This window comes from Cetorhinus maximus, chromosome 1, assembly GCF_964194155.1.
Source record: "Cetorhinus maximus chromosome 1, sCetMax3.hap1.1, whole genome shotgun sequence".
Classification (NCBI taxonomy): domain Eukaryota; kingdom Metazoa; phylum Chordata; class Chondrichthyes; order Lamniformes; family Cetorhinidae; genus Cetorhinus; species Cetorhinus maximus.
This window is the reverse complement of record NC_135879.1, coordinates 246,284,027-246,298,471: the sequence shown is the minus strand read 5'-3', so window position 1 is coordinate 246,298,471 and position 14,445 is coordinate 246,284,027. Positions and strand designations below refer to the sequence as shown.

The following is a 14,445-nucleotide window of genomic DNA, read 5'->3' as shown; positions in this document are numbered from 1 at the left end:
TGATCCCTGTGGCACACCACTCGTCACATCCTGCCAACCAGAAATAGACCCATTTATGCCTACGCTCTGTTTCCTGTTAGCGAGCCAATCTTCTATCCATTCCAAAACATTACCCCCTACATCATGAGATTTTATTTTTCACAATAACCTTTGATGTGGCACCTTATCAAATGCATTCTGGAAATCTAAGTACAGTACATCCGCCGATTCCCTTGTATCCACAGAACATGTTACTTCTTCAAAGAACTCCAATAAATTGGTTAAACATGATTTCCCTTTCACAAAACCATGTTGACTCTGCCTGATTACCCTGAAATTTTCCAAGTGCCCTGCTATAACATCTTTAATAATAGCTTCTAACATTTTCCCTATGACAGATGTTAGACTAACTGGCCTGTAGTTTCCTGCTTTCTGTCTCCCTCCCTTTGTGAATAAAGGAGTTACATTTGCTATTTTCCAATCTTCCCCAAATCTAGTGAATTTTGGAAAATTAAAACCAACGCGTCAATTATCTCACTAGCCACTTCTTTTAAGAACCTAGGATGAAGTCCATCACCCAGTTCTCCAATACCCTGTTTGTACCCAGACCTGCTCGGTGCAGCACAGAGTGTCCCAATGAGATCTTACTTTACAATCTTCGCAGCAGGCGCCAGTGTTTGAACATAGTGCACCAGGTTTGAATTTACAGGTTGTTGGTTCACAGCAGATGTCCGAACATTCCTGAAGGTAAAACAAAAGCAGAAAATTCTGATTACTGAAGTGACACTTCAGCATGGTAAGCATGGTTTCACTTATTCAAGACTGAGGGGAGAGTGTATAGGGAGCTGTGCTGTACCTGCCCTGGCAACGTTTGATGGGGACAGTGTAGAGGGGGCCTAACTCTGTATCCAACCTGAATTGTACCTTCCCTGCGACTGCATCACGAAGCAGTGTAGAGGAAGCTTTAGTCTGTATTTTCATGCAGTAGGCGGTATTTAATTGACAGGGGCAATGTGGCTCTCGCCCACTGGCTGGAGAACCTGCAAGAGCCCGCATTGCCTCTGTTTCAGGAAGGCCGATCAGGCACCGAACTGGACAGAATCAAAGACCCCAGTGACAGAAATCCTCCCTGCTAGCCAGTCAGAGACCAGCAACACTTCAATGTTCAGCAGCACCACCATGGAGATATGGCTGCTGCACACCTAAGGACACGGATCACCGATGGACCTAGGCAGAGGTGAGTAATGGCAGGAGGGATATTTCAGGGGAGGGGACTGTTCAGCAGCAAGGGCAGGGGCTGGCTGTCACCATGCCACTCCCCTCACCCGATCTGATGCCACATCCCTTGATCGGCACCCTGTGCCTTACATGGATAGGTTAAAAATCTGGGGCTGTCCTCCTCGGAGAAGAAAAGATGAAGAGGAGATTTTAAAAATCACGAGGAGACTGAACAGAGTAGATAGGGAAAAATTGTTCCTGTTGGCAGAAGGGCTGAGAAACAAAGGCCACAAATTTAAGATGATTCAACTGCGACATGAGGAAAAACATTTCTATGCAGCGATTGTTTACGAGCTGCAATGCAGTGCCTGAGGGTGTGGTGGAGGCAGATTCGATGATGCCTTTCATAAAGGAATTGGATAACCACATGAAGAGATAACATTTGCAGGGCTATGGGGAAAGGCCAAGAATGGCACTGGGTAAATTGCTCCGGCAGAGATCTAGCCACCATGGGCCGAATGGCCTCCTTCTGTGTTTTAACCGCTCTGTAAATGGGGGCCTCCCCGCACCCCGACCAGAAGTCCACAAGCAACTCTGACAGGGTTTGCTCTGATATCCTGCATGGCGTGTTTGCTGCAGCAATATGATGACAGGCAACGGCATTAATCGCCTACTTAAGGTCCTCAACAGGCGGAATTAATCAGGGCAGGGGCGGGAAGGTGGCAAAGTCCACACCCAGCAACCTCTCATCCAATTAAATGACACATAAGACATAGGAGCAGAAATTAGGCCATTCAGCCCATCAAGTCTGCTCCGCCATTCAATCATGGCTGATAAGTTCCTCAACCCCATTCTCCCGCCTTCTCCCCGTAACCTTTGATCCCCTTACCAATCAAGAACCTATCTATCTCGGTCTTAAATACACTCAATGACCTGGCCTCCACAGCCTTCTGTGGTAATAAATTCCATAGATTTAAGATGTAAATGCTCCCCCACCACCATACTTGCCACAGGAAAGGGTATTAAATTCCACCCAACATTCCTTGGTCTGTCGTTCGAAGGGATCATTGATTGTGGATTTGTGGATGGTGCTGTAAGTAGGGAATCCCCTCCATTGAAATAGGGAGTCAAGATACCGACAAACGATAGCACAAATTTTAACCTTAAACTGAAGGTGGGTTGCATTGCATGGGAACTAAAAATTGTAAAAAATTTCAAGCACAACTGCAGCGCTTCTCCAACTCTCTCCCACTTGTGGATTTAATGGAGAGGGGTTTGCTTGCTTAGGAGTAACTTGCTCGCTGAGGATGGGTCAGTCATTAGCAATGGTGTATTGATCATCAGTTCATGGTAATTAGGCAAGTTTTAAGTACTTTATTTCCACAGGTATTTGTATTAAACCTCTCCCCCACGGGGTTCCTGTCGCTCAGCAAACTAATCCGTGGTCAGGATTTTATGGTCCTCCTGCCAGTCGGTTTGTAGGTGAGGGTGTGGCAGGCATAAAGTTTTCCGGAGGGCCTTTCCGGAGGGCCTTCCCTCTGGCTTCCAGTCAGTCCATCCTTGCCTCAATTGAGGCCTTTAAGTGGCCAATTATTCAGCCCAGCTTCAATTTTCAGGCTGGCGGGAGGCATTCAGGGGTAGGGGGCAAGCCCAAGGCTTCAGGCAGGAGGTGGGGGATGTGGCGCCTTCACAAGCAAGTCTTCTTTTAATATCAAGCACTCCCTCCCCCACAAAGGCCTGATTGCTGCAGGAGCTCCCTGCCCCTCCCACCATCCAGCCTCTCCAGCAACACCCCAACCCTCTTCTGTCCACTCTCCAAGGCCCCACCTACCCTCCCCGCCAGGAAACCCCCAAAACCTATCTGGTCCTGGACCCCCGGGACTCAGGGCCTGGGAACTGCTTGCAGTCCCGGTCCTGTCCACTGCAGCTTCTGGCGCTGCAGGGACTGGAGGGCTGCTGGCCAATCTGATTGGCCGGCGGCACTTTGATTCAGGACTTCCTCCTGACTGAGGGGCAGAAGCCCACCTCCAGCCAACTAACGCTCTTTGGCGTCTATCTCAACGCCGTACTCCCGCTCTCCCCATACCCCTTGATGCCTTTAGAGTCCAGGTTGACTGCAAGTTCACCTTGAGCCCACCTGAAAAGTAGTGCAAGAGTCATTGGTTGTTTCGCAGGCCAGTGCTGGGAAAGCAACTGTATAACCCAGACACCATTTCAAGGACCCCACCATCTATCCTTTTCCCTTGAACCTTTGACTTTTAACTTGTTGGCAGAATGCTTCTATTTTGCTTTTATTATCTTTTTTGATGTGTGTGAGTGAGTGAGTGAGTGAGTGAGTTAGGGTAATTAGAAAGAGTAATTATTATACTTCCATATTTCATACTGTATGTTAATAAACATTGCCCTTATACTTGACAAGTCTAGTTTTATAATAATTGTGTTGTTTATTGAAGAAAGCTAGACATTGCGTGGTCATTCTGAGATTAATAGGTAAAGTACACATTTGGCCGTATAGCTAGCTGGAAACATCATTTAGATATATGTTGTGACCCGTGGAGTAGTGGAAGCAGGGACAGACAGCGCACCCCTTCCATCTCAGTCACAACAAGTTTTAAGCAGACAACATCAGGATGGCAGTCCATCATGATGGCTTTCGATTGGACATCGGATGAGGAAGTTAATCGCCATCCAGGGCAGTAACGTCATGCTGTGGTGGGATCCACAGGTGCATAACAAAGCGGTGCAAACACTTATCTGGAGAGCATTGGGAGAACAGCAGAATCAAAGTGCACTCTAATGAACCACTGAAAGCATGGAACAAAAACAGAAATACCTGGTAAAACTCAGCAGGTCTGACAGCATCTGCGGAGAGGGATACAGTTGACGTTTCGAGTGACTCGAAACGTCAACTGTATCCCTCTCCGCAGATGCTGTCAGACCTGCTGAGTTTTTCCAGGTATTTCTGTTTTTGTCCTAGATTTCCAGCATCTGCAGTATTTTGCGTTCATCTTACTGAAAACATGGAATGCAGAAATAGCATTGTCTCGCCACCCCTAACTGGCATGCAGTCATGTAGGTAGCTGCCCAGATTCAGTGGGTGGATGAATGATGAACTGTGCCACGTTCATTATCCCAGCCACTAGCCCTCTTGCCACCCATCTATTGGCATGAGCTACACTGTTGCCCCTTGACAAGTGTGCCTCACAGCCACACACTGTCATAACATAAGTGTGACTAAGAGGGTAGAAACCACTCGGGCTGTCAGTAGTTACGGAGCACAGCATGTTACTTTGGAGTCACAGCCACAACAAAAATGGCACCAAACATTTGTGCAGAGCCATTTTCTCCACCAAACCCTTCCCAGTAATCATTGATGATATGGTGAAAATTGCTAGTGCATGTAAGTACAAAGGAATGAATGAGAGCATTGTAATCTGCATGGCTCACTACCCTTTTCGCCTTATATTTTTATTGATAAATGTCACACAGAGGAGTCATGGGGAAAGGAATGGGTCCAGCTGCCTCATGCTTTTCTGTCCAGGCCCTTCACATTTTGGTGGAATAGGTCCGGAAGAGGAGGAAAGCCCTGTACCATTCTGGCAGCATCCTGAAGTCCTGCATTCAAATTGCAACTGTGGTGAGCACTGCAGGACACCATCAGCGCTTATGGATTCAGTGCCGGAAATGGTTCAATTACTGGCTGCGTTTCGGCAAGGTGAATAGCTGGACTCATCCACACAGAGCTCCAATGGAAGGGTCATATTCTGCATGCTGCAGCTAAGGTGCAAGTCGAGGCATTAGGCTGGTATATGTATACAGCTCATGCAGATACGCAAAGAACACATGTGGATGAGCAATATCCCTCCATGCACTATATATCAGGCTAACATAAATTCATGTTGCCATCTCTAAGGGGATGGCTTAGACTAGGGGGTGGGTCAGCCTGGCTGAGAAGTACCTGTCCAATGGAACAGATGGCCATGGAGATTGCCAGGGTGTGCCTAAACAGCTGCTATTCGCGACGGCAGATCACCGTGAGCAGGTGACAAAGGTGGTGCTGAGATCACCTTGGGAAATGGTGCTTTTTTTTATTTGATGGGATGTGGGCATCGCTGGCAAGGCCAGCATTTATTGCCCATCCTTAATTGCCCTTGTTCAGAAGGCATTTAAGAGCCAACCACATTGCTGTGGGTCTGGAGTCACATGTAGGCCAGACCAGGTAAGGATGGCAGATTTCCTTCCCTAAAGGACATTAGTGAGCCAGATGGGTTTTTACAACCATCAACAATGGTTGCATGGTCATCATTGTTAGGGAAGGAAACAGTTAAAGAAGCTTAATTGCTAATTATTAGGTTGTTTAACTAAGTATCTATTTGGTTGTCTAAAAGGGGTAACAGCTGAGATTAGTGGGGGCTGTGGAGAGTTTTATGACAAGAAAATAAAATGCTGTCTGAAGGTTTCAGTCTTCATTTCGAAACAACCATTGGAATTTAACAGTGGGAGCAGAGAATGGTTCCTGCTTGTAAGGAAGAAGATTGGAAACTAAGCTATCTTTGGACAAAAGACTGTTTTTGGAGTTAACTTTAGGAGCAGTGTGGTTTTGAGTGACTCAAAAAAACAAAAAAAAAATGGCTGAGTCAAAATGTATCATGTTGGGGTAATGATTACCCACCGATGTTTTCTGAGTGTCAACCATATGACCATTGGAAAAATGTGGACACTGGTTATGTTCTTGCCAAAGAAAAACCAGTAGGTGGCTTTGGCACTGTCGCTATCAAATGAAAGCAAAATAAGACGCAAAATATTTTCGGAGTTGGAGCCTGAGCATTTGGACACAGATGAAGGTTTGGAAACTGTATTAGATTTTATGGATAAGATCTATCAAAAAGATGTTTTATTAAGTGCTTATGAAGCATGGCCTAATTTTGACAAATTTAGAAAATTGGAAGAAAATTTCACAGAAGATTACATAATGGAATTCAGGAGACTATATACAAGATTGTAAGAGTTCTGTCTAGAAATTGCCCAATCGGTGCTGGCATTCAAGTTACCAGACTGTGCCAAAGTATCAAATATAGACAGGTTTCTGGTTCTAACGGGAGTTAAGTTTGAAGAAAGACACACGTTGCTAGAACAGATGTCAGAAGCTCTTAAAAAAAAAAATTCCTTGGAAAACATTCCTTTCCAACAGAGTTCATGGTGCAAATGGGCTATTCGGCGGTAAGACAGAACATAGAACCATAGAAAACGTACCGCACAGAAGGAAGCCATTTGGCCCATCTTGTCCATGCCAGCCCAAGGACACCCAGGTGCCCTTTCTAATCCCACCTTCCTGCACCCAACCCATAGCCCTGCAGCTTACAGCACTTTAGGTGCAGATCCAGGTACTTTTTAAAAGAGTTTAAAGTTTCTGCCTCTACCACCAACTTGGGCAGCGAATTCCAGACACCCACTACCCTCTGTGTAAAAAAGTTCTTCCTTATGTCCCCCCTACGCCTTCTGCCACTTATCTTGAATCTATGTCCCCTGGTTCTAGAATTCTCCATCAAGGGAAACAATTTTATCCTGTCCATTCTATCTATTCCCCTCATAATCTTGTACACCTCAATCAAGTCACCTCTCAGCCTTCTTTGTTCTAAGGAAATAACCCCAATCTCTCCTCGTAGCTACACATTTCTAACCCTGGCAACATTCTTGTAAACCTCCGAGCCCTGTGCAACATCACCTGAGACAACTTTCCATTCGCAAGGGCATCCATCGACCATTACCCTTTGTTTCCTGTTACAAAGCCAACCTTTTGTCCAGTTTGCCACATTACCCTGAACCCCATGGGCTTTTACTTTCCTGACCAATCTGCCATGTGGGACCTTGTCAAATGCCTTGCTAAAATCCATGTACACAACATCCACTGCACTACCTTCATCAACCCTTCCTGTCACCTCCTCAAAGAATTCAATCAAATTTGTGAGGCAAGACCTTCCTTTAACAAATCCATGCTGACCATTCCTGACTAGTCCATGCCTTTCCACATGTCAGTTAATCCTATCTCTCAGGATTGATTCTACTAATTTGCTCACCACCGATGTAAGACTAACTGGCCTATAATTGTTTGGCATTTCCCTTGATCCCTTTTTAAACAATGGAACTACGTTTGCATTTCTCCAGTCCTCCAGTACCTCCCCTGTATCTAGTGAAGATTGGAAAATCATCCTCAGAGCATCTGCTATCTCCTCCCTGACTTCCTTCAGCAGCCTCGGAAACAACCCATCTGGCCTTGGTGACTTATCAACTTTCAAGGATTTCAACCCGAGAGTACTTCCGCTCTCTTTATGACTATCCTGTCCAATATCTCACAGTGTTCCTCATGGACTACTATATCTACATCCTCCCTTTCCTTTGTAACCACGGAGACAAAATATTCATTCAAAATCCTTCCCACAGCCTCTGCATCTACACACAAGTTTCCATCTTCATCTCTGATAGGTCCCACTTTTTCCTTAACTAACCTTTTAGCATTAATGTATTGGTAAAACATCTTTGGGCTATCTTTAACTTTACTTGCTAATCTTTTTTCATGCCCTCTCTTTGATTTCCTTATTTACTTTGTCCCTGCACTTCCTACATTCGTCTACGCTATCTGCAGTGCTTAGTTCTTTGTGCCTTTCGTACGCTTTCTTTTTCTGTTTGATCTTCCCCTGTATTCCTCTAGACAACCAGGGAGGTATAGATTTGGCAGTACCACTCTTATTTTTGTAGGGGACATGTCTACTTTGTACAATTAGGATCTCGCTTTTTAGTGCTTCCCACTGGTTTTCCACTGTTTTATCCTCCAGCAGTGTTGTCCAGTCCACCTCAGCCAAGTCCCTTCTCATTTCTGCAAAATTTGCCTTCCCCCAGTTCAAGACTTTTACTCCTGCCTTATCTCTGTCCTTTTCCATGGAGGATACAATGTTAACGAGGTGGCAAGATTGTTTAGAAACAGGACACAGGCGTCAGTACGAGAAGAGGTTTGTAACGAGAAATAATGGGGACAGAAACACCTTGGACAATTATGGCAGGAGAAAAGAATTAGAGATTTACAACAAAAGAATGAACCCAGAAATGCCCAGGGTGTGGACAATCAGTATTTTAGATACCATTCAAAGTACCATTATGCAATGAACTGTCCTAACGATATGATAAGGCGTTTGAAATTAAACATGAGACAGGAGACTCAGAAGAAGATGGAGATATTGACCAAAGAGAGAGCATTGTATTAGTTACCAGAAGTTTCAGCCCAGTGATGAATGTCTTGGTTGCAGAGTCCTTCAGCTGTGCAGCGCTAGATAGAGGATGCACATCTACAGTTTGTGGAATAGACCGGTTAAAATGCTACCTGGACTCCTTAAATGACAAGGACCGGAATAAGGTTAAAGAATTTGAGAGTTCCATCAGTTTTAGGTTTGGAGATGATAATACCCTAAAATCTTTAAAAGGGGTAGTGGTTCCCTGTAAGATAGCCGGAGTCAATCATTTCATCAGCACGATGTAGTGTGTAGCGAAATACCATTGCTGTTGAGCAGACCATCGATGAAGAAAGCACAAACGAAGCTGGACATGGAAAGTGACAAGGTCATTGTATTTGGAAAACCTGTGGATTTACAATTGACGCAATCTGGATACTACCATATCCCTTTAATGAAACATAACTAATTTTGCTAAGGGATGGAGAGTATGCCAAACTTGTAAAGGAGATAAGCAATAGATGTGATATATGTGAGAAATCTAGAAGAACACCACCCCGGCCGATAGTGAGTCTACGTTTAGCGAGGGATTTCAATGAAGTTGTGGCGATGGATTTAAAGGTGTGGGATAAAGAAAAGAACATTTTTATTTTACATTTCGTAGATTTGGCCACAAGGTTTAGCCAGTCGACAATCATATACAGTAAAGAAAAGAAAATAATTGTGGATCAGGTAATGGAGAAGTGGATAGGGACCAGATTGGAACCACCAGTGAAATCCCTCAGTGATAATTAGGGGCCGGGGGGTTGCGGGGGGGGGGTGAATTTGCTAATGACAAGTTCTGGGGTATGTGCGAAAACATGAATATAATAGCTATGAATACCACAGCTGAAAGCCCCTTTTGTAATGGAGTGTGTGAAAGGAATCCCGCGGTTATAGATGAGATGCTTCATAAAATAATATTGGCCGATAGACCAAGCTGGAAATAACAACATCAGCTCTAGTATGGGCTCTCCATGCCAAGAATTCACCGCAGATGGTTGGAGGCTACAGTCCACATCGGTTGATTTTTGGTAGAAACACAAAAATTCCTTCAGTCCTAAGTGATCATCCCCCAGTTTGGGAGAGAACTACGATTAGCTCCACCTTTTCTGAGCATTTAAATGCACTACGCGTGAGTGGAAGAAAGTTCCTTAAAGCCGAAGTTTCAGAGAATTCAGTGAGCTCTAAGACACAACGTGTGACCATCGGGAGCTATGTTCAATCAGGGAGATGTGGTATACTATAAGAGAGAAGGATTTAACGAGTGGAAAGGCCCGGGAAAGATTATAGGTAAAGCTAGTAAAACAGTCATTTTACAAATGGGAACCAGACTATTTGGGTACACTCATCGAAGGTTAATTGGTGCAGACTACAAGTTTGCAGGGTCTGAAAGTGTCAGAGGGACGAGGAACCATGTATTTCTCATACTCATATGTTGCATGATCGTGAGGACCAGGTAGCTGAAGTTGACAGGGTATCTGAAGGTGTAGACAGTCATTTGGACGAAGAAGATGAAGTGATTTGTCCCAGACGACAACTGCCGAAAGCTGGCACTAAAGTGACCTACTCGCCAGAAGGGGCCAGTCAATGGCGGGATGCGACAATTATAGATACAGCAAGGGAAGCCGCTGGAAAAATATAAAAACTGGTTCAATGATTGAGACAAAGGACGGGAGGTTAGGCCTATGGATCGGGACCATGAAGTACAAAAATGGAAGGCACGGAAATGCAGTGTCAGTTCAGACAGTGGGTCTGGGAGTGAACGTGCCTCTGGGAAGAGATCGCAAACTGTTGAAAGAACATCTAGAAATGGGAGAGGGAGATCAAATGGTAACAGCCTGGAGCAGGATAGAAGGCAGGATAGAGGGCGTAGCTTAACAAGGTCAAGGAATATGGCACAGACTGGTAATGCTCCAAGCAGCAGAAGCCCATGTGATCGAGAAGTCTTAGTAGCTTCAAACAAATCAGGCGATAAATGAATAAAGGATGCTAAACAGCAAGGACTACATAGTTGGAAAGAACTTGGGGTATACACAGAGGTGCCAGATGGGGGACAACCAGCTCTGTCTCATAGATGGATTTGCACAGAAAAGGTGCTTCCTGAAGGGACTTATAAAGCTAAAGCCAGGCTAGTGGCACGAGGGTTTGAAAAGAAATTGGGTGCCCAGGTTATAAGACTAGATTCATCTATGGCAGGGAAAGTTATGCTGAAAATCTTCTTAGCCCTATTAGCTACAATTGCTTGGGAATGTAAATCCATTGATATTAAAGCTGCTTTTCCTTTTGCAGGGACACCAGCTTCAAAGGGAAGTTTTTCTCCATCTACCAAAGAGGTGCCATATACAGAAAAGGCTCTCTGGAAGCTAAAGAAATGTGTATGTGGTTTCAATAATGCCTCCAGAGTGTGGTATCTCTCAGTGAGGTCAGTTTTGTTAAAGTTGGGCGCAGACCCGGCAATGTTTTATTGGTACCATGGAGGGAAACTTGCAGGCATCTTTATGATGCATGTAGATGATTATTTTTTTGTGGGGTGGTGGTCGCGAATTTGAAACAGTTGTCTCAGAAGGGAGTTTAAAATTGGAAGTCAGGCTTCTGGTGTGTTTAAGTACATTGGATTGGAAATCAGGCAGTGTGGATCACACGTCCCTTTTACATCAACAATCCTGTTTGGAGAATGTCGTAGCAGGGCTTCCCAGAAAGACACAGCAGCTTCTGAAACAGAAAAAGGGGAACTCAGAAGTCTAATTGGGCAACTCAACGGGCTAGGCAAACAAACAAGGCCGGATGTCAGTTCTGACATTTTGGAATTGAGCACTAAAATGAACGATCCCAAGGCTGAAGATCAAAAGAATATAAGAACTAGGAGCAGGAGTAGGCAATCTCACTCCTCGAGCCTGCCCCGCCGTTCATTATGATCATGGCTGATCTCATTTCGGCCTCAACTCCAATTTCCCGCCCTCTCCCCATAACCTTTCAACCTGTTACTAATTAAAAATCTGTCTATCTCCTCCTCAAATTTATTCAGTGTCCCGGCATCCACTGCACTCTGAGGTAGTGAATTCCACAGATTCACGACCCTTTGAGAAAAGTAATTCCTCCTCATCTCTGATTTAAATCTACCATCCCTTAGCCTAAAGCTATGGCTTTTCATTCTAGAATGCCCCACAAGGGGAAACATCTGCTCCACGTCTACTTTGTTTATCCCCTTTAGCATCTTATGTACCTCAATTAGATCTCCTCTCATCCTTCTAAACTCCAGCGAGTATAGGCCTAAACTGCTCAATCTCTCCTCACAGGACAAGCCCCGGATCTCTGGAATCAATCTAGTGAACCTCCTCTGAACCACCATCAATGCAATTACATTCTTCCTCAAGTAAGGGGACCAAAACTGTGCACAGTACTCCTGGTGGGGTCTCACCAATGCCTTGTACAGTTGCAACAACACTTCCCTATTTTTATACTCTATTCCTTTAGCAATAAATGCCAAATCATTCAGACAAACAAAACATTGACAAAATTAAAAATGGAGCAGTTAGGGAAGGAAACAGTTAAAGAAGTTCAACTGTTAATTATTAGGTTGCTTAACTAAGTACCCATTTATATAAAAGGGATAACAGCTGAGACTAGTGTGTCAGTGGAGAGTTTTACGACAAACAATAAAATTCTGTCTGAAGGAGTCTGTCTTGATTTCTAAACAACTATTGGAACTTAACAATCATTAGACTTTTAATTCCAGATTTTTATTGAATTCCAATTTCACCATCTGCCGTGGTGGGATTCGAACCCTGGTTATGCCACTACCTCCGCTGGTAACAGTGGAGGTGATGCTGTCACTTCACTGAGCACAAGGGGATATTGGTATGACAGGGTGTGCAAGGATGAGGTAGTGTCATAATGGCAACGCGGGCTAGGTTAAGGCAATGGCATGCATCAGAGCCTACTTTTACAATAAGAAGGGCGATATCGCAATAACTTGTTTTGTGTCTTATGCAGGTCCCAGCTCTGCTCCCTCCCTCACCACCACCCGCCACACTCCCCAGGCTGGGTCATCCCTCTGGCATCAAGTGGAAGAGATGTCCCAGGAGGCAGTGTCACATCACATAGCCCACACACCCATCAACTCAGATAGAAGCTCTTTGGAGGGAGCCAGTGTAGAGTTAGTGGCACAGGGTGAAAATCAGCGTGCAGGAGAAGGTGTTAGAGTCAGAGACATCTGTGCACAGTCCCCCTTGGAGGAGGGAGGAAAGTCACAATAATGCAGCAGTGGGCAGGAACGTGGAGCCTCAGGAGTCACCTTCTGAGGCACACAGTAGTTGTCCAATCAGCAGCGGGTGTCTGGGGATCTGGCGGAGTTCCCTGAGGCAGTGGGAGCTCTAGCATTGCCAATGGAGGAGTCCATCACCATCATTGTCCCAGGGGCTCAACCACATGAGCTCTGATCATGAGAGATTGGCCAATCTCATGGAGTGGATGCAAGAGCAGCATCTTGACCAGAAAAGGGTGCAAGCTTCCCTCAGTAGCCTGGATCAGTCCACTCAGAGTATGAACGCTGACATCCTCGGAGCACATGAGCAGCTGAGTACCCTTAACAGGATGGTTGCACTGTTAGCCCAGCAGCTGTGGGAAAGGACAACTGCTGCACACCAACAGCCAGCCCCATCAACCCCATCTGAAGGCCAACCCAGAGCTGGGCAGGTCACTGAGACAGGTAAAGGTACTGAAGTCTCCCCAGCACCTTCACCTTCCTCCACCTCCCCAGCTCCCCCGCCACTGCCTTCGTCTGCTGCATATGTACTGGTGACCATGACTGCCCATGTGGAGATGCAGAGGTCCCCAATGGGTGCCTGCATGATGAGGCGGGCCACCACACTCCTCATTGCCATTTAGGCAGGTAAGTGAGCAGCCGGCCTTCACCTCCTCCGAGAAACACAAGGGGAAATTCAGTGGAGTGTGCAAGAGCAAAGGATGCCGTCTCGCCTAGAGCGCTAATGAGTTCACCGTGGTTACGCTTTTCACATTGTATATAGCACATTTGAGCTATTCTTTAATATATATTTATTTACATTTGTACATGACTTGTTGCGTGTTTGGACACTAGAGAGCTCAAAAGAATGGGGACATTATGAAGATGGTTCTTACCAGTAATAATAATGGCGGCATGCTGAGGTCCATCTCAACGTGCTGTCAGCAGGATCAAGGTTCCCAGCTGATTTGTGAGGCTGGCGCTATCACCTCAGCCTGAAGACGGACGAACTCCTCCATCGTGCCTTGCAATCTGAGGAGTGCAGCAGCATCTCTCCCTGATGTTCTCAAGTTTGCTTTTGCAGCTCCAGCAACTGAGGTATGACTCAGTCCAGAGGATCGTCATCTGATTTGGGCTCAACAAGTTTCTGGCCTCCAGCAGTCTTCTGAGTGCTGGCGACCTGGGAAGTCCCTGCTGCCACTTGCTGTGGATTAGACAGTGCGATGTACTCACTAGATTGTGATCCCAAGGCTACTCTAAAGCTTGGTCCCACTGAGGTGGGAGGCTCTGCGCTGGTGGAGGGTGTGGGTGAGCGCTGTGACAGGACTTCAAGGAACGTGTCTTCAGACTCCTCTTCAAATGTTTCTTCAGGACTTGATTGAAGACCCTGGGTCTTGGACTAGACCAGCCATGTACATACTGTGGCTACAAGAGCAGGTCAGAGGCTGGGAATTCTGCAGTTAGTAACTCACCTCCTACCTCTCTCCAGAATATTCCCCACTTGCTTGGATGAGTTCAGCTCCAACAACACTCAAGAAGCTTGACACCATCCAGGACAAAGCAGCCCACTTGACTGGTACACCATCCACTACCTTAAATTTTTGCTCCCTCCACCTATGCACAGTGGCAGCAGTGTGTATCATCTCCAAGATGCATTGCATCAACTCACCAAGGTTCCTTAGACAGCACCTTCCGAACCCACAACCTCTACCACCTAGGGTGGAATCGTCCCAGATTTGC

At 45.7% G+C, this 14,445-nt stretch overlaps 1 protein-coding gene across 1 annotated transcript in view; it reads right to left on the bottom strand.

Annotated features, from left to right (window-relative positions):
• LOC144688623 (disintegrin and metalloproteinase domain-containing protein 12-like) overlaps window positions 1-14,445 on the bottom strand; it is an 812,806-nt gene that overhangs the window by 643,961 nt on the left and 154,400 nt on the right. The window contains exon 13 of the mRNA XM_078555419.1: window positions 628-720. Coding sequence (XP_078411545.1) covers window positions 628-720 — 93 coding nt within the window. The remainder of the gene's footprint in view (window positions 1-627; window positions 721-14,445) is intronic.